Raw genomic sequence first — 20408 nt, forward strand, 5'->3', positions numbered from 1 at the left:
AGGAAATGTTGACGTAGCATTCGTTATCAAGTTATTACCCACAGCAAATATCAGACACATAGTTTTTCTTGAAGGAACGGTTTCACACCGTGTACGTTAAATGTAACGGTATAACACCAGGTCGTGCATTAGTTTGGCTTCGTGAGTCATATAGCATATTTAAGCTACCAAGTTATCTTCTTGAACGATATTAAAACATCTGCTCAGAAGTCAAATTGTGATATTTTCATGGCAATATTGCCTGTGATGCATGGTGATTCACACAAGGAAAAATGCCAGTGGTTTTGCCTCAAAACACCTATCTTCGTCTAGTTTTGCTTATCAATTTCCATCCTTATCTCTAAATCCAACCTTTTCAGGTATCTGCGGAATTGCCTGATGCAACACCTGATCATCAGTCTATACGTACTCACCCGTTGGGGTCTGGTGAAAAACGTATGCAGTCACTTCCTTACGTTGATCCAAGCCTGCCAGGTATCATGCAACTTGTATTTTCTCACACAATTTTTTTAATAGAAACTTACTTTCGAACCAGTATGGCTTCTCTAACCTATCTTTTGAGTGTGGTCATGGTGATATGGTAACAGTCCCAGTGAGGATTGTGAACCCTTCAAAAGACTTGAATTCTTACAGGCTTGGAAATGTTGACTGGAAGGAAAGAGTTGAAGGATGGAAACTCAAACAGGAGAAAAATATGATGCAAATGACCAGCAGATATAGTGATGGTAAAGGAGATTTGGAAGGAACTGGTTCGAATGGTGAAGAACTGCAAATGTAATGCACTGTCACATCCCATTTACATTGTCTAGGGTGTCTAGGCAGCTCGTCTGCCATGCGTAGCTTTACTTATCTTCCCATAGTATTAACTGTTTAGGCTTGCTGATCCAGTGGGGAAAAATGTTGCTGGCTGAGTTGGAAGTGAGTTGATTCAGTTTCAAACAGCTCTCCTTACTCAGTCCAATCAGCTTGGTTTCTTCTTCTTCTCTTGAAATCTTGGCAAGTTCTTCAGTGGTTTGGCTGAGTCAAATTTTTTAAAGAGAGTTTGAATCAGATTTCTTAGATGTTGGAATGAACACTAAAAGGCTAGTATATGACATGAAAAGCATCCTAATGATATCAACTGTTTTCTATTGTTACGTTCATTGTCTTTGTGGCAGGGATGTTGATGCTCGTCAACCTATGAGCCGGATTGTGCCTATTTCTTCTTCCCACCTCACTCCTTATCGTGTTGTGATCATACTTCGGCTTATTATATTAGGCTTCTTCCTCCAGTACCGTATTACCCACCCAGTGAATGACGCATATCCCTTGTGGCTAACATCCGTCATATGCGAGATCTGGTTTGCTTTGTCTTGGCTTCTGGATCAGTTCCCAAAATGGTACCCTATCAACCGTGAAACTTACCTTGACAGGCTTGCGCTGAGGTTAGTTAGATTTCACTCTGCCTTACTCATTTCTTTTCCCAAAGAATCACATTTCTTTCTGTTGAGATTTATGAGGACTTCTTCATACTATTTTAATTGAAGTTTTCATTTCACAGATATGACAGGGAAGGAGAACCTTCACAGTTAGCTCCTGTTGATATCTTTGTTAGTACAGTAGATCCTCTCAAAGAGCCTCCTCTTGTGACAGCCAACACTGTGTTGTCCATCCTCGCTGTGGATTACCCCGTCGACAAAGTTTCATGTTATGTTTCAGATGATGGGTCGGCGATGTTAACCTTTGAGGCCCTCTCAGAGACTTCAGAATTTGCAAGGAAATGGGTTCCCTTTTGCAAGAAGCACAATATTGAACCTAGGGCTCCAGAATTTTACTTTGCTCAAAAGATAGATTACTTGAAGGACAAAATACAACCATCTTTTGTGAAAGAACGCAGGGCAATGAAGGTTTGTGATTTAAGAAGATTTTATTCAAGAAAACTGCAGAGTTGATTCAGCTCAATCACGTCCTAGGTCAAGCGGGTAACATGGTTTCTGTAAAGCCTGTAAAAAACTCAGTTGAGCATTCAGAACTTGGGGTAATGCATAAATAATGTAGCATAAATCTACGATTGATGCTCTTTTACCAAATAATGTAGCCTACAATGGAAATACGATCGAAGAGTCAATGTACTGAATTCAAATATTCATTATATAATTCAAATCTGGAATCAACTAAGAAGTAAATTACTGATGAAAATCGCAGTAACTCACCTTTCATCTGATAATAAACCTAATGAATGAAATTTGTAGTCAAAATAGATTAAATCAAGGTTGATTACAAATTTACAACTGTAGATCAATTGCTTCGAAAACCTTAAAGAAATATGCAGCAAATGATCTTCAGAAATTGCAGTTTCTTTCTTCAAGAAAACCCTATGAACAGAATGTGCAGAAAATTCTGAACGCAATCTCCCTTCTATCTTCTTCCCGAAGTTCAAAAAAAAAAAAAAACTGCTTCAAAGAACCCTCCCAATTATATGTATACTCGCCCCATAATGGTCATCCAATTAGAGTTCTAATCAGATTCCACTTCTGCTAAAAAAAGATCGAAGAACATAAAAGACATGCTAAAAGACGACACTTTTAAAACACTAACAGTCATAATACTTTTAAACAGAAATAAATCAACTTTAGTTCCAAACTCTAACTTTATGAATAGTGACATGAACAATATTGTGAACAGTGATGTGAGCAATGACGTGAATAGTGTCGTGAGAGTGTAGTGTGTCCTCTTTTATTTTAATTCACTTAAGTGACATTTTTTTTTGAATGCTAATTCACTTAAGTGACATAAGTAACTCTTTCTTGATTCTTGTAAAGGATGGGCCCCATCGGCATCAAGCTGTATTGAAGTGGGTTCCATTTGCATTAGAAATGGGCTCCAATCTTGGGTCACAAATAGTAGTTTCTCTACTTATTTGGCTCATCCTTTGGGTCCAATCCTGATTCAAAATCTAGGTAAAAATTTAGGCTCCGATCAGTCTTCTTCTGTGATCAAAATCTAGCTGCGAAGTTGTACTATGTCAATAAGCTTTATAGAGTTGAAAGATTGAGTACTGGATTCAAAATTTAAAAAATAAAAATAAAGAAGTCCTGGCTTGGGATTTGAGTTTTTAATCCTTGGAAAATATATGTGATATAAAATATCATCCTTCTTCCTCTTCTATTTCATGACTATATTAAGGTGGTAATTGTTTGGTTTGTCAGAGAGAATATGAAGAATTTAAAGTACGAATCAATGCTCTTGTTGCCAAAGCACAAAAAACCCCTGAAGAAGGCTGGACGATGCAGGATGGAACTCTATGGCCTGGAAATAATCCTAGAGATCATCCTGGCATGATCCAGGTAACATACATACAACCTTTCCAGTGCACCTGCATGCCATTATTCTGCTCATTCTTTTTCTTTACTTTTTATTGTCTATCCTTTCTTTCTTCTTATGTGGTTTGAAATACAGGTGTTCTTAGGTCACAGTGGAGGGCTCGATACGGATGGCAATGAGCTACCTCGACTTGTTTATGTTTCCCGTGAGAAACGACCAGGTTTCCAACACCATAAGAAAGCAGGGGCAATGAACGCATTGGTTTGTCATCCTCTGAATTTTTTTGTTATTCAATTTTCAGTATTGATTAAACCTATTCCAGTGTCATGCTTTATGTTCATTTGTTGTCATCCAGATTCGTGTATCAGCTGTCCTAACCAACGGAGCCTATCTTCTGAATGTCGATTGTGATCATTACTTCAATAACAGCAAAGCTCTTCGGGAAGCAATGTGTTTCATGATGGATCCTGCCCTTGGAAGGAAAACGTGTTATGTCCAGTTCCCTCAGCGATTCGATGGCATTGATCTACACGACCGATATGCCAATCGCAACATTGTCTTTTTCGATGTATAATTTCGGGCTGAACAAAATCAATTACAGAATAGTCATATTTGTGGACAAGTTGTTTACTTTTCAATGACATATTTTGCAGATCAATTTGAAAGGCCTGGATGGCATCCAGGGTCCGGTGTACGTGGGAACCGGGTGCTGTTTCAACCGGCAAGCCTTATATGGGTATGATCCAATCCTAACTGAGGCTGACTTGGAACCCAACATAATCTTCAAGAACTGTTGTGGTTCAAGAAAGAAAGGAAAGAATGGTAACAAGAAGTATATCGATAAAAAGCGGGCAATGAAAGGAACTGAATCCACTATTCCCATCTTCAACATGGAAGACATTGAAGAGGGTGTAGAAGGTACGGGTGTGTCACACATACTCATGGATTGTTTTAGACAAGCGTAACTTTTATTGCAGATCAGAGGTACATCGAGAACTGACACCCACCCATATGTGGTATTGTGTGTTCATTCCTGACTTCAGAATATTTTAATTATGACTTTATTTAAAATTTTCCATGAAGATGCCTAATTTCTCAGTTTATCAATGATCCATGACTTTTGGCACTCCATACATCCTTTTTCCTCTGGAAATTACATAAATCATAAATGTGTCTGCTGAGAAGAAAAAAAATGGAAATTTCCAATATTTGTGTATGTGGAATAGAATTGAAAATCAGCCATTTGCTGGCTCAGCAGACTTACAAAAGAAGCACCCTTGGTTTTTCAGATATTGCACACCAACAGACAGAAATAAAACCTTTTGAACCTGTCAGGCCAGTGATGTTGATAATACCTCATTTTTTTTTTCATGGTACTTGACTGCTTGTTGGTTGCTTTTTTCTCATGTTACTTGATTACGTTTTGGTTGTTCTTGTCAGCTTTGAAAAACCTGTCTGTTGCTTAACCATCTGAATTTTTTACATGGAGTGCCTTTGAGTCACCTGAATCTTCTCATTGGGATGCTATCTAAAATCTTTCATATCCTAGAAGCTTGTGGTCATATTTATTTTCTTCTTTCTGTTGCTTCTTTTGTTCCTGCTTCGAATGCTTCTGTTAATTAAATGGTATCTATACCGTAAAAAGATGGGGGTGGCACCAATGAGGAGAAGATGAGAGAGCACCACTTAAGATGGTTTGGGCATATCCAACGTAGGCCTTTGGATGCTCCAGTTAGAAGAAGTGACTCGTGCCAAGTTGATGGAGTAAAAAAAGGTAGGGGCAAACCGAAAACAACTTGGGTAGAAACAGTGAGGAAAGACTTGAGGGCTAGGACCATAATAGAGAACATGACCTTGGATAGGATAGAATGGAAGAAAATGATCCATGTAGACAAACCCAACTAGTGTCAGGATTAGACTAGTCAATTTGAGCTGGGTAAATCTTTTCACCTTCTTCATGAAAATTTTCTAAAGGATTCATTAGCCGACCCCAACTAGTTTGGGACAAAGGCTTAGTTGATTTGAGTTGAGTTTATGTGTCTACAGACTCTACACTGCTGGAAATTTTGTATGCCATGTAATTCATCAGTAGAACTTTAAAGAGAACTTTCATGCTTCTCATCTCTCTCTCTCTCTCTCTCTCTCTCTCTCTCTATATATATATATATATATATATATATATATATAGAGAGAGAGAGAGAGAGAGAGAGAGAGAGAGATAGACGATGATAAATTCACACCCTCTGTAGGATGACTCACACCCCTTTTACACGTAAAAAAGCGTTATAGTTTGCCACAATTCATGTTAAAAGGGGAGATGATAGATTCGCCCTATATATATATATATATATATATATATATATATATATATATATATATATATATATATATATATATGAGAGAAGTGTTTCTGCTAACGTTAGCAGATAAGTTCTTTGAGGACGTTTTGTTAAACAAAGCCGTATTCGTTGGTCGAGTGGGCCCCCTCATACGTTACGGAAAAGAGGGTTTACGAGTAAAACCCAAAAAACGAGTAAAACCCAAAAAAACGCCTAAAATATCTCGAGGTCTCTTCTCCGTCTCCATCTAGGGTTTTTCAGCAGAGAAAAAAAGCGAAAAAAAAAATGCCTAAAATCTGTCAAGTAGGGATGCGATCAAACGACTCTTCCTCCAATCTTCAGACTCCTTCTAGGGTTCCGAAGGTATGTGATGCGGCTAAACCTCCCCTAATGTAAGAGAGTATATGTATAGTAAATATGAGAAAAAAATCAAGAACAAATGCAAAAGGTTTCAAAATGTCTCTTTCCCCCACTAACAAAGGTAAGGTAGCCCAAATTACATTTAGATTACTAATAAATTACAGAAGCATGTCATTTGAGTTCTCAGTGAGTACAACCTAAGAGATGCTACAATTACATGTTGACTACTAACAAAGTACATGTTAAGAAAAATACAATCCTGACCCACTTCTAACTATCCCCTCACTTCGAGTGCATGTTGCACCAACACCTTCAACTCATTACCGCCATCAGTTCGGATTGGCTACTCTCAACCCATGTGAACCACCAAAACTTTGGCTAGATGAAGCCATTTTCAATAACTGCAAGATGAAAACGACATAAAATAGTTAGCAAACTAGCAAATAATTTCGAATCAAAGCATGCTCCAGTTGGATAGAAAACCACAAAGGCTGAAAGTGAAACTGATTTTAATCAAAGCATGCTCTATTTATTTCTGTTAGACCTACTGTTGGAGTAAAAGGAGATAGATATATAATGCATGGGCCAAGAAAAACTTGAACTACTGTAGTTCAAATGTTTTTTTGACTGACGTTCAAATTATAATAAAATCCCTCTAAATAAATCCATAATCATATCATTCCCCTCTAAATTGTGGAAAAGAAATCTTTTCCAAATAAATAAAAAATTCCACAAGAAATATTTTCCTGCAATCCAAACAGAACTTTAAGTCTACTTGGACTTGCAGGAGTCAACTTCTGTAGGGTCCATTACAGCTTACTTAGTAGACTTGGTTTTTACTTGTCGTATGGAAAACTGACCTGAGACTTGAAAGAAACAAAATCTTCAGTCTACCTTAAAGGACCAAGGCTTTGTTTAACGAAACGTCCGCAGAGAATTATCTGCTAACGTTAGCAGAAACACTTCTCTCTCTCTCTCTCTCTATATATATATATATATATATATATATATATATATATATATATATGCGTGTGGTGACTGTGTCTGTTAATTTTCAGGCTTCGATGATGAGAAATCAATGCTCATGTCCCAGAAGAGTTTAGAGAAGCGATTTGGCCAGTCACCTGTTTTCATTGCATCCACCTTCATGGAGCAAGGTGGAATACCACCATCAACAAATCCAGCTTCACTTCTTAAAGAAGCCATCCATGTCATTAGCTGTGCTTACGAGGACAAGTCAGAGTGGGGCAAAGAGGTGAGCAAAAATCCTTTTGATGCCAATGATTTCTTGTTTCTTTAGAAGTATGAATTTTAAACATGCGTCTGGGCTTTTTTTCTCCCACAAGCAGATTGGATGGATTTACGGTTCTGTGACAGAAGATATTCTAACCGGGTTTAAAATGCATGCTCGTAGATATCAATTTATTGCATGCCTCCTCGCCCAGCATTTAAGGGATCTGCACCCATCAATCTTTCAGATCGTCTGAACCAAGTTCTTCGATGGGCTTTAGGATCAATTGAGATTCTGCTTAGCAGGCATTGTCCCATTTGGTATGGTTATAGTGGAAGGTTGAAGATGCTGGAGAGACTGGCTTACATCAACACCATAGTTTATCCACTCACCTCGATCCCCCTGCTTGCTTACTGTATACTTCCAGCAGTCTGCCTTCTTACAGGGAAATTCATCATTCCTGAGGTGAGCCATATCTAATGCACTTTTTAATTTATCTCACAGTTGTCTCTTTTGATTTATATATCCATCTATTTGCATATATCTTTCTTTCTTTCTGTTTTTTTTTTTTTTTCAATGGACATATATCTTTCTTCTACATACAAATACATATGCCCTTGCATGTATGTGACTTATCTAAGAATTTTTTTTTCTTAATTTTTTTTTATGTTTTTATTTATAAGAGTATGTATGTGTGTCTTGTATACTACTTGATTATGTGTTCTTTATTTTAATTTCCTAGACTGTTCCTTCAACTTGGGAAGTTGGGGATTCAATATATGTTCTAAGTATATAATGTATTCACACAAACACACTCACATATTTGTTCTCTATATTTACGTACCTATCCCTCTATTCATATACATTTTATGTCCTTGTTAGAAGGGTACTTATGTCTTTGTATGTAACCCTAAGTGAACACGCGCGCGCGCGCACACACACTTATATTGTGAGGGGTCTAGACAGACTCACTTTCTCATTCACTTCTCTTCTCCATTTCTTCTCCTCCTCCATGGAAACTAGGTTACACCGAACCGATATGGTGCAAAATGTTCAACCGCAAAACTTTGCTATTGATAAATCTTCTACTGCCTGATCAAGATCAAATAGAAGTGGTCCACACTTTGCTAGGGGCATCGCAGAAGGCATTTCACAGATGGTCTGTTGCATGAGAAAGCAGCCACATGTCCACTTTTCAACAGATTTTGTCTTTATTAATGATGTGGCTGCTCTCTCATGCAACAGACCATCCGCGAAATGCCATCTGCGATGATCCCTAGCAAATCCCTATTTTTATGGCATTGCTCTTTTCACATTTTCTTGGCCATTAAAATCTGGAGCAGTATAGAATTCACTGTTCCATCAGACTTGGCCACGTGTTCTTTTCTTTTCGTGCCATCTCTCTTTGTAAGTGCTGCTTGAGAAACATATGAGTAGCTCACATGTTAGGATGATTTGTAGCCTCTTCTCACATGGAAATGTTACTTTGCAAATCACAGGGGATGAAGCCTCCCTGACTTGTTTTCAAAAAAAAAAAAAAAGCCTCCTCTGAATAGTAGGTGATACAGTGTTAAAATTCAAACATTTATGAAAATGTAGTCATAAAACTTGAATGTGGAATTGTCCTTTTTTCTTAACTGCCATTTGTAAGACATTGATCATGCTGTTTGTTTCATTGGTTGGAGTGATTTTTTTTGGTCATGTCAGCTCCCGAAAGGGCCTAGCAAATGAATTGTCTGTAGTCTCTGTACAAGCTAATATCATGTCGTTGGGCCTGGACCAGGCTTCTAATGCAGCTCTCATAATGTGATTCCCATATTTATTATTACTATAAATATTTTTTTTTTGAATAGTGAGAATTTGTATTAAGAAGTGGGCAAAAACCCAATGACCGAGATCGGCAAGTACAAGCTAGAAGAAAGGAATAAGGAGAAGAAAGGGTAGAAGACATCCAAGAGATCTATCAACAATAGTACACAAGCAAAAAGAAGAGGATAAACACAAGGAATCTATTCCACAAGTCAGCTAGGGTGGCAACCACTTAGAGGGGTTGATCTTTCAGGACGATCAACTCTAAATGCCCCAGACAGAGTTAGAGCATCTGCCCCTGGGTTGGACGCACACCACACGTGAGATATCTCTGTCCTGTGACCCTCCAGTATATCATAGATCTCCTCACTGGCATCAGCGATTCTCTGCGGGTGGCCAGCCACGCCTCTCAGCCTTCTCAGTACATTGAGGGGACTTCCCCTTAATAATCATATGATCCGGTTGTGATGGGTCGTGCAACTTGACCCCAGAATGTTGCCTGCACATTCTCTTCTGCCGCCTCTTTCATCCCGATTGGACCCGAATAGGCCCAAACTGTATTACACTTGGCCGATCGAAGGATGCACCTATTGGGGTGGGGTTCTCAAGACTTAAGCCATCAAAGTTCAGCTTCAGCTTTCCTCAAGGAAGGGGTGCGATCTGGGACGTGCTCCCTCGGAGAATGTACTCAACTGGATAAATTTCTTGACCTATAGAACAAAGTCACAGAGGTTCCTCACTTCCTCTAAAGGTCGGAAGGATCGATGCCCACTGGACCACCTTCAAAAAAATCAGCATATATAACCTGCAAATGACCTTCAAAGCACCTTTAAACACTCCTATCTCATTCTTTTCAGACTATCCGTAGGGTAGCAGCAAAGAAAAGGTTCCATAGGATCTTGCATCTTGGAAGGCCATGGCGTATGCACCCATGACTCAACTAGGTCCACAATATGCCCACGGAGAGCAGACTCCTATTGGGTCGGAAATGAAGTACCATATCTCACGAGTGAACTGACAAAAATTTTCAAAAGTCCGGTAAAAAAAATCTCATAATATGGTCTCAAATTTTTTTTCATCTTGTCAGGCACTGGTCAACACACTGATGAGCAGTCAACATAGGCATTTCAGCTGACTGATAGTGATTTTCCTTTAAGTAAATGTTGGATCTTTTACATATGTGGTTCATTTAGTTGTTTCTTATATTTTTTCTAACAATTTCTGATTTTTTGGGATTTTTTTCCATATTTTTCACTATTAAAAAAAATTTCCATCGCCGTAGTGCAACGAAAAGTTTCAAACGAAATCGGCTTTCCACCTATGTCAGTGGGTTGTATATAATTTAATTTGACTTGCTTACATTTAGGTCAAATTGACATGGGTAGAAATTCTTCATTTTAAGCTACGAATATATAAATATTTTTGCTTTATTCTTTTTGTTGAGCATTACTGAAAAAAGGAATATTGGAATTCATTTTTTGTGCAGATTAGCAATTTTGCTATACATTTTTTTTGTTGAGCATTACTGAAAAATGGGAATATTGGAATTTGTTTTTTTGTGCAGATTAGCAATTTTGCTAGTATGTGGTTCATTCTGCTGTTTATTTCCATTTTTGCAACTGGAATTCTGGAGCTTAGGTGGAGTGGAGTTGGGATTGATGATTGGTGGAGGAATGAACAATTTCTGGGTGATTGGTGGTACCTCTGCCCATCTCTTTGCTGTTTTCCAAGGGCTGTTAAAGGTGCTCGCAGGAATCGATACCAACTTCACGGTCACGTCCAAGGCATCCGATGAGGATGGGGAATTCTCGGAGCTGTACGTGTTCAAGTGGACTACTCTCCTCATTCCTCCCACCACTGTCCTTGTAGTTAACCTGGTTGGCATAGTGGCTGGTGTTTCATATGCAATAAACAGTGGGTACCAGTCATGGGGTCCTCTTTTCGGCAAGCTCTTCTTTGCTATATGGGTCATTGTCCATTTGTATCCTTTCCTCAAAGGTCTGCTGGGTCGACAAAACCGCACTCCCACTATTGTTATTGTCTGGTCAATCCTCCTTGCTTCAATCTTCTCCTTGTTGTGGGTACGGATTGATCCTTTCACCTCATCGGCACAAAAATCTGCAGCAGGCCAATGCGGCATCAACTGCTAATTAATTCTTTTATTAATTAGCAGGTAACCTCTTTTCTCTTTCCCCTGCCTCCCTTCGTGTTCAATATATAGATATAACTAAACAGAGAAAATGCATATCAGGCAGGATCATGACTATAATAGCTTTGTATTATTATTAGCAGCCAATTGAGTTTGAGTGCTTGAAAACAATTGGCAGACATACCTTTCTTTTTTCTGTTGCTAGTGTTTGTGAGGACATTCCAATCTCTTCTTTTTTTTGTTGGGCAGCATCTGTGTGTTGATTCAACTTGTGGACATATAGAAAACTTTCTTGCTTTCTGTTCATCTATAAACAGAGTTGGTATTGAAATTGGAGAAATTATATGGTGTAAGGCCTTACGACAATAAGGCCTTTGTACGGTGGAAGTACCACCCTTGACATTTGATCCAACAGCAGCTCCTCAAAAAGTGAGCTGCTGTTGGATCAAATATCTAGCGCGGTACCCCTACCGTATTGTTGTAAGGCCTTACACCATATAAAATCTCTTGAAATTGTACCTTTATGTAAAAGCTTGGATTTACAAATAAAATCCCCCTCCATGAAATAATGATTCGACTTTATCCTCTCTTTGTTTTGACAATAGTAGAACTTGCATAGTAAGAACAGGAAGAGTTTCATATTTGTTTAATGGTTCTAGGTGTAACTATAGGGAGCTGATATCTGCACTTCTTTGTTTTGATACTGCCAGCCCTCTATTTATTTTCCACTTCTCTTGTTGGGTTTTACCATTCTCATCGAGCTATAAAAAACCAACCAAAGAATTTAAATAGAGGAACTGGAAATATGAAAGCTAGTGGCATGAATGCTAGCAATCTTTTGCTTGAATAAATAGAGGGCCCATCATCAGGGCCCATCATCAGTATCTATCTTCAATGACAAAAGTAGGTCGATTGGAAAATTTAACTTATCATCTTGGGTTAATAGCAAAATGGGCTCTGAGGTATTGAAGCCCAATTGGAAGTCGATCATCTATGAGGAAGAAGCTAAGCAAAAGCCCTCCTCCTCCTATATAAATGTAACCAAAGTTGATTTTGCCCATAACTGTGAGGAAAATTTGCTATTAAGCGTCCTGCTATAATTGGAGGTAGTAAAATTTGCTAGTAAGTGTAAAATTTTACGAGGTGGGTCGTACAGACCGGATGCGAAATGCCTTTTGCGATGGACGCTAGCAAATCCCTCTTTCACTTTAGTCAACAGTCCTGCGTCTAGACAACTCCAACTTTCAAATCTATCGACACTGAACAAAAGAGTAAGACAAAAAACAGGGCCGGCCATTTCCAACAGAGGAGGAAGGTGCAGCAGCAGAAGAAGAGAAGAATAAAACACCAAAACCCTAACCCTAGTTTCTTCTCTTCTTCTCACCAGAAATGGAAAACCTAGGCGTCCTGATGACTTGCCCTATGACGCCTTCCTACTTAGAAGAAGAGCTCGACAAGAAATGCAAGCTCTTCCGGTGGTGGGAATCTTCAAACAAGAAGGAATTCTTAAAGGAGAATTCGAATTCGATCCAAGCGATTGTAGGGCCGAATGTTGGAGCAGATGCTGAGACTATTGACGCGCTGCCAAATCTTGAGATTGTATCCACTTTCAGTGTTGGATTCGACAAGGTCTTATTAGAGAATAAAATCAGAATAAGTTCAATTTGATTGGGTTAGATTAAGGCTCTATTTGTTTGAGATTATGATAACCACCCCCAAACCGATTATTGGACTGAAAAAATTAATGTAATTTGAGGCAAATAATTGGTTTGGGGGGCTCATCATCGGTTGTCATAGTCTATGTAGTTGGAATAGATTAGGCAACTGAATTGGATTAGGATAATTTCTTGTTATATATTTTTTTTGTTAACATGGATCTGATTTTATTCTATAATAGATCGATCTCGGGAAGTGCAGGGAGAGAGGGATTAGGGTTACAAACACGCCGGATGTGCTGACGGATGATGTTGCGGATCTCGCTATTGGTTTGATTCTTGCTACGCTGCGCCGGATCTGCGAGTCGGATCGGTATGTTAGGAATGGATTGTGGATGAAGAAAGGGGATTTTAAAGTGACTGCCAAGGTTACTTTTCTTCTTCTTCTTCTTCTTCTTCTTTTTTCTTTTATTTTCTTCTTCTTTTCCTCCCTGTCTGTCTTTTCTCTTGCTTTTTGTTTAGATTTAGATGGTGTGAATTAGTAATGGAAACTTGGAAATAATTAATTCTTCTCATGAATTTGTTAGGTACCTAACCAATACGCCAAAAGCTCAGAGCTGATGGAACACATTCGGCTAGGGTCATTAAACCTGTCCCATAGCAGGCTGGATCCCACCTAGTCTCGTACCTAGTCAGGCCCCCACTCGAGACTGTAAAATACCACCATGGTCACGCATCCACAGTCCTCGGCAGCCCACTTTCTGATGGCTTTTACTCTGGGCTGCTTTTTTTTTTTTTCTTCAGGTAGCCTTTTTCCAAAGGAAGGAGCAGACCGAAAACAACTTGGGTAGAAATAGTGAGGAAAGACTTGATTGATGGCTAAGAACATAACAAAGAACATGACCTTAGATAGGAGAGAATGGAAGAAAATGATCCATGTAGACTAACCTAACTAGTGTCGGGATTAGACTTAGTCAATTTGAGCCGGGTAGACTCTTTCACCTTCTTCATGAAAATTTTCTAAAGGATTCATTAGCCGACCCCAACTAGTTTGGGACAAAGGCTTAGTTGAGTTGTGTTGTAGCCTTTTCTGAAGGCCGCCCCTTCCGTGGTGGCCCACTCCATAGCAATTTCACTCTGACTCTTTTTTTGGACATTTGGTCCTTTTCTCCATGGAACAAAAAAGGAAAGATATTGTGGAATGTAATATTGCTAGCCTTTATTTGGGTGCTAAAGAAAGAGAGGAATGCCAGGGTGTTTAGAGGCTTAGTTAAAACTTAAAAGCCCTAACTTCATTTTCATGAAGATGATTGCGCTAACCATCTCATAGGTTACAACCCTCCCCTGCTTCAGGCTACTTGACCCGAACTTGATCAACTGATAGTGGAAAGGTCCGAAGGTGACTTACCTCAATGTTATTAAGTTGCTAAAGTGAAGCCTCTCCCATCCTTGGAAGTTTACACATTAAATTTAAGACATTATGGACTGAGTGGCGGGATTCTCCATCTCCTTCCACCATGTAAGAAGATAGGCTAATACTGATGCGGATAGGCTTTGAAGGGAGGGAGTTGCGGACGCCTTCGAGATATACAACTTTCTTCTCCCTTACGGGTTTATTGTTTTTTCTCAGTATTGCTTGTTCTCATTTTCTTTTCTCTTATTTTTCATCTGTCTTGTATTGATCATCTTGGTCGCGGGATTTCCTCCTTGTTTTCATATTAATACATTTCTTTAAAATTCAAAAAACAAAGAAAGGGACCAAAAGTAGTGAAAAAGGAAGTAGCTGGAATTTATGGATGACACCTTCATAGTGATGCCACCATGGACTAAAGCTAATTCATTTGCTATGAAAATTAATGAAAGTTGGCTTTATAAATTTTAAGGGGTCCAACACAAACTTTCCGGGTCCTATAGGTTAGGCGGGTTCTAACGAGGCGGAGATTAGGGTTGCTCTTCAAGGTATCAGATTTGCCGAAACTACTAATCTGGCTAGCATAATAATGGAGGGGTATTCGACCAACGTTATACGGTGGCTAAAGGGTAGCAAGACCTTTCCTTGGAGATTTGCTGCTTGGACTGATGAGATCAGGGATCGGGTTGGAGGTGTGAATATGATTACTCTTCATGATAAACGTTCGGCTAATGCCGAGGCAGACGAGCTAGCTAGAGATGGGGTCGGAAGACAAGAGTTGGAGCTTTTTTTATTTCCTTCGACCTTAGGTTTCTTTTTTTTTGTTTTTTCTAGCTGTATTCTATTGTTATTGTATTGCCTCTTTGGGTCGACCGTCTCAGTCGTCTTTGTACTTTGTGCTTCCGCTTTTTCATCAAGGATATTTTCCCATTAAAAAAAAAATCCTTTTATCAACTATTGGAGGAAAAGGGATGGTGATGCTTGCCTAACTCACAAGCCTCACACAATCTCTAAAGTATGAAATAGTAACTTTAAATGGATCTACTCACTCCTTTTCTGTTTAAGAAGCCTGATTAGCTCAAGCAGGTTCACAGAACTTATTCCCTCACTTTTCTGAGGTGTGATTGGCATGCCTGCAATGTGTACACTTCCTGTTTCCACGCCCCCTCCTAAGTCATGGGTATCAGTATCACATCCTTGCCACTACCACCATATCCCCTGTCTTTGTTACCTCTCTACCCATAGATGTTGGCAAAGCCAATCTATCACCAACATTATGATTTGATGAAGATGTAGAGACTCCAATAAGTTGGAGGCAAGAATATTGTTCAGATAGGGAAGCTCCTTGCTGGCAAGAATTTGTCCACGAACTGAATATACTTGGGGTTGAGACCTGAGGATTGCAACTCTAAATTCCACTCATTGTCTCTTCAAAAGCTCCACGACATTTGATAGGGGTCGATACATACTCAGCTCTTTCCACATCCCAAAGAGTGCTATAATACTAGATTAGAATTTTGTTTCCCTGCTGTGATTAGAATCTATTTTCGAACAACTTATAAGCTCATGGGATGCCTTTATATGAGGAATATGTTTCATGCAGTCTCCGGTACTTATTTTGCAGTATCCAAGATCAAGGAAATTAAAATGTGAGTGTGATGCCTAGGCAAGATCTAGAGTGTTTTCAAGTTTGATCTTTCTCTTTAATTTCTTACTTTAATCCTCTTTATTTTCAATTCTTAATCTGTACACATTATTTTTTGATTTATGCGCCCTTTACTCTCTCAAAAAGCCCTCGCCTGCACCTTCTCGACATATGTATGCACCTTCTCGTCATTTGTCTGAACAATCCCTGCACATGTATGCCCCATTCTAAAGCTACCCAAAACTCAGTAGATATATTTTTTGAATCTAATCACATACTTTACGATCCAAAATCCTAATTTTCGCCAATCCTTTTCACCCCTAACATCCATTCCATAGATTCGTCGTACATCAGTTTGGTATCAAAGCGAAGTATTATTCCATCCTTTGATCCTCCTCCATCAAAACCCAATTTCCGTCAAAACTCCTTGGAAAGTAACTCAACTGAATGAGGCCCTATAGGAGGGTTCCTACATTCCTAATCGCTCAACTTCTACCCCATATTGATCATCAATAATTTTGTGCTAAAGGCCTCCTTTTCCTTCTTGTAACCTCCAAAACCATTCATCTCAAAAGTACCATCTCTCAATTTGGTATTTCCACGTCCAAGGCCCCATCTTTCTCAGGCTTACACATCTCTTTCCAATCGATTAAATGTATGAGTTTCTTTTCTCTACCTTCTCACAAAGTCCTTTTGGATTCTTTTTGTTAACTTTGAAGCTACTTGACTGGGACTTTGAATAAAGACATAGGATGATTTATTAGAGATGAGATTTTAGAAGAGCCATTCTTCCTCACTACGACAATCAACTTTTTCGATGATGCTAACCATCTCTAAGCTCTCTCTAGTACCATTCCCGGAAGAGCCTTTGACAGAATGCGATATCCTATAGGAGCCCAAGGTATGCAATCAAGAGTATGTTTTTTTTTTCCTGAATGTGTCCAATAATGAAGTATGCTCTCATATTCTTTCTTTTTCACCATTAATTTCCACCACTGAACTATTCTTCAAAAAAAAAAAAAAAAATCCCACCACTGAGCTTTTCCCGTAGTTCATCTTAATACCTGAAAGCACTTCAAACAATTCGGAAGTAATCCATAAATGAGATACCTCTTCCAATTTACCATTTAAAAGAATAATGATATCATCGGCAAATTAAAACTGTCATTTTAGGCACATTTCTGCTAACATTTCTTCTAACTTGAACTGAGGAAATGGTTTTGGCTGAAAAGAAAATCAAGTTTGAGAATTCCCTTATCCACTTGAATGCAGAAAGCTTTAGGTACTAATTGGGTGCCAAAGTAAGAACTTCCAATATATGGTTAAATAGATTAAGTTACTGCTAGGTTAGTAGCTGTAGTTTTTAGAGTTCTGTCAAATGGAATAAGAAAACCCTGTTATTTAATGTAGAATTGAAAGAAACCATATATATGAAGCAATTCAGAGGCTCCATAGGATAAGTGCACATGTATATAAGTTGCCAAATATCCGTAGGTGGCTTAAAACAATCTTTACGCCATGCGTGCATGCGTATGGCACAACAATGACAAGTCCTAACATTCTGAATATGAGTTCCATTGGATTGGTGGGTGTATTGTCTCTGTATGTCTTTATGGCATGTATGCACATCGAGAGTTATTATATCACTATACCATCTTATAGTATACATAAAATGACGAAAGAACTGGGTTACGGTACAATCTTACATAACAAAGAGTAGGAATGACTTCTGCTGTGAAGGGTAAAGTTTAACATGTGGATTTTTGGGTTTCCTGAAGATAAATATCACTGAAGATCTCTCCTCTTTATGATGACCTGTTTCTCCTTGTCTTTTCCCATGAGATTATTGAAGCCGAATGGGTGTCTGATAAGAGGGTCTTCAATATGCTTGAGTACTGAGTGTGTGATGAGGATTCAAGACTCAAATAAAGATGCTTCGATTGAATCCTCAAAACAATGCATGGAATTTAGAGGATTCCCATTCCTTGCCATATCGGGCACCTGTATACGAACATTCTTAGATCTTGTTTTTGAAGATTGTCTAGGCAAAATCCCACATCGGAAAGGGAGGAAAAGTTTCTAGGCTATATATGTGGATTGCCCCTCTCCCTGTGTAGACGCGTTTTCAGCATCTCCGAGGGGCAGCCCCACGGAGTGGGTCAGGCACAGTTACTGCAGCTGGAAAACAAACCCTGGGAGGGTAGATGACCCAGAACCAAACAATATTTACACAGTGGGGTCGGGGCGTGACAAAATGGTATCAGAGCGAGACCTTCCTTTAGTACGGTGTGCCGGTGAGGACGGGCTAGGGGTGCAACTCGGGTCGGGTTGAGGCCAACCCTAACCCAGCCCGAGATAGCATTCTCTCAACCCTAACCCAACCCAACCCGAGCTTTGGATTGAGGATGGTCTACCCTAACCCAACCTGCCTCCAAATCGGGTCGGGTTGAGTTGGGTTGGGTTCAGGTTGACTTGGGTTCATTTTGGATCAAATAGAAAAATACAAGGAACAAAAAGCATAATCCTAGAAAAACATGAGAAAACTAGTGGACAGAGGTCGGGTTCGGGTCGGGTCGGGTTGCCAAGGTCTCAACCCTAACCCAACCCGAAATCGGGTCGGGTCGGGTTGCCAAGGCCTCAACCCTAACCCAACCCGAAATTAAATCTGGTTGGCTTTGCCCAATCCAAACCCAACCCAACCCGAGCCAAAATCGGGTTGAACCTGTCGGGTTCGGGTTGAGCCCGACCTAAGTTGCACCCCTAACGTTGGCCCCAAGGGGGGTGGATCGTGAGATCCCACATCGGAAAGGGAGGAAAAGTTTATGGGCTATATATGTGGATTGTCCCTCTCCCTGTGTAGCCGTGTTTTCAGCATCTCCAAGGGGCGGGCCCACGGAGTGGGTTGAGCACAGTTAGTGCTGCTGGAAAACAAACCGGGTAGGGTAGATGACCCAAAACCAGACAATATGTACACAGTGGGGTCAGGGCGTGACAGCCTATGTTCTTGTATACAGTTGCTATTTCTTTTAGCACATCTCATAGGGATGTATCATCTACAATTTGGTGGGAACTACTAAAGCTCCTATGATCTTTCATAATTCAGAAATGATGGAAGTCCTGGACATTGTGGCTCCTAAGCAGTCTTTCTTCCATGGTGGCTGCATGAATTAGCCAATCTTACATTTTAATGTCTAACTTTACCCAACAAAATACTGAAATTTCTACATTCTTTTTCCTCAAGAAAGATTCCAGCTTTCTATTTCTGTTTTTGCATCATTTCATTAGAAAGACTGCCTTGACAATGTAAGTCCTACTTAACTCCTGCAGTCTCTTTCTTTGAGAAAGATCTCACTTGTCTATGTTTATGCTTGCATTATTTTAGTAGAAAAACCTATCGAGAATACTCATTCAACTCAATATCTCTATCTGTTCTTGCTATGGTTCTTCCTTGCAGTTCACTGGCAAGTCTGTGGGCATCGTAGGGCTGGGCAGGATTGGTTCGGCCATCGCAAAGAGGGCCGAAGCATTTAGTTGTCCCATCAGCTACTACTCAAGGTCAGAAAAACCTGATTCAAAATTCAAATATTATTCAAGCATTCTTGATTTGGCAGCCAACTGCCAGATCCTTGTGGTCGCATGCCCACTAACAAAAGAAACCCATCACATCATCAATCGGGAAGTCATTGAAGCATTGGGTCCAAAGGGTGTCCTCGTGAACATCGGGAGGGGCCCGCTTGTGGACGAGCCCGAGCTTGTGTCAGCACTCATTGAAGGCCGGTTAGGTGGGGCCGGGCTTGATGTATTCGAACACGAGCCTGAGCCACCTGAGCAACTGTTTGAGCTCGACAATGTGGTGCTGTTACCCCATGTGGGAAGTGGCACGTGGGAAACCCGCAAGGATATGGCGGACCTCGTGATTGGAAACTTGGAGGCACACGTCCTGAAAAAACCGCTGTTAACTCCAGTCGTGTGATTGTGTGTAAAGAAGGGATGCGATTATGGCCAGAATGGCGCTATTTAGGGGGAAATCTGTTCATAGGTATGATTTATCTTAAAACTGAGTGTGTTACTAAAAGACTATCATTTCTACTTGGTTTGATCAAATTCTTGTGACCTATATGGTGCAATTTATGGGGAAAGTCTGTTGGGAATTTGGAGGATATTTGTCCAAAGGTATGATTTATCTTACAACTGTATGTTTCTAAAAGATTGTTAAAGATTTCTGTTTGATTTGACCAAATGCTTGTGACCTTTTCTGTGGATAGTACCCAATGGTCTTTTGTCCAAGTATTTGATTCAGGAGGAATGCTTGTGATTGAGGAATACTTCACTGATGCACAAGCTACTATTATTATAGTGGGTCCCATCTTAGTTGATATGGACCATTTATCTGATAGTTCCTATGTTGGACATCTAATGGCATAAACATGGAGGGAAAGTTTTTTAAGAATTGTTTTTCATGCAAAAATGAATTTTTCAGTGTTTGGTAAAGTCATTTTACATGTT

General features: G+C 39.6%; 1 protein-coding gene and 1 pseudogene across 2 annotated transcripts in view; both read left to right on the plus strand.

Annotated features, from left to right (window-relative positions):
- The window catches only part of LOC143845566 (putative cellulose synthase A catalytic subunit 1 [UDP-forming]), a 25603-nt pseudogene extending 6112 nt beyond the window's left edge, over positions 1–19491 (plus strand). The window contains exons 5-16 of the transcript XR_013234477.1: positions 360–474; positions 588–774; positions 1158–1424; positions 1541–1886; positions 3189–3326; positions 3439–3564; positions 3659–3871; positions 3957–4221; positions 7061–7257; positions 7352–7698; positions 10607–11215; positions 19357–19491. The product of XR_013234477.1 is annotated as a putative cellulose synthase A catalytic subunit 1 [UDP-forming] (transcript). The remainder of the gene's footprint in view (positions 1–359; positions 475–587; positions 775–1157; positions 1425–1540; positions 1887–3188; positions 3327–3438; positions 3565–3658; positions 3872–3956; positions 4222–7060; positions 7258–7351; positions 7699–10606; positions 11216–19356) is intronic.
- Positions 12440–20142, plus strand: LOC143845568 (glyoxylate/hydroxypyruvate/pyruvate reductase 2KGR-like). Its single transcript, XM_077353946.1, has 3 exons — positions 12440–12820; positions 13089–13274; positions 19357–20142. The coding sequence occupies exons 1-3, from the start codon at positions 12581–12583 to the stop codon at positions 19873–19875; spliced, it is 945 nt and encodes a 314-aa protein (XP_077210061.1). The 5' UTR covers positions 12440–12580; the 3' UTR covers positions 19876–20142.
- Positions 20143–20408: the final 266 nt, after the last annotated feature.

This window comes from Tasmannia lanceolata, unplaced genomic scaffold (genome assembly GCF_043159265.1).
Source record: "Tasmannia lanceolata isolate RefF3 unplaced genomic scaffold, GAP_Taslan_0.1 ptg000015l, whole genome shotgun sequence".
Taxonomy (NCBI): domain Eukaryota; kingdom Viridiplantae; phylum Streptophyta; class Magnoliopsida; order Canellales; family Winteraceae; genus Tasmannia; species Tasmannia lanceolata.

Excerpts from the sequence above, each read along its gene's own strand:
- LOC143845568 (XM_077353946.1), top strand. The coding sequence starts at position 12,581 with ATGGAAAACCTAGGCGTCCTGATGACTTGCCCTATGACGCCTTCCTAC. Across the intron at positions 12,821-13,088 it reads TCAGTGTTGGATTCGACAAG|ATCGATCTCGGGAAGTGCAG; the intron begins GTCTTATTAGAG and ends ATTCTATAATAG. Across the intron at positions 13,275-19,356 it reads ATTTTAAAGTGACTGCCAAG|TTCACTGGCAAGTCTGTGGG; the intron begins GTTACTTTTCTT and ends TCTTCCTTGCAG.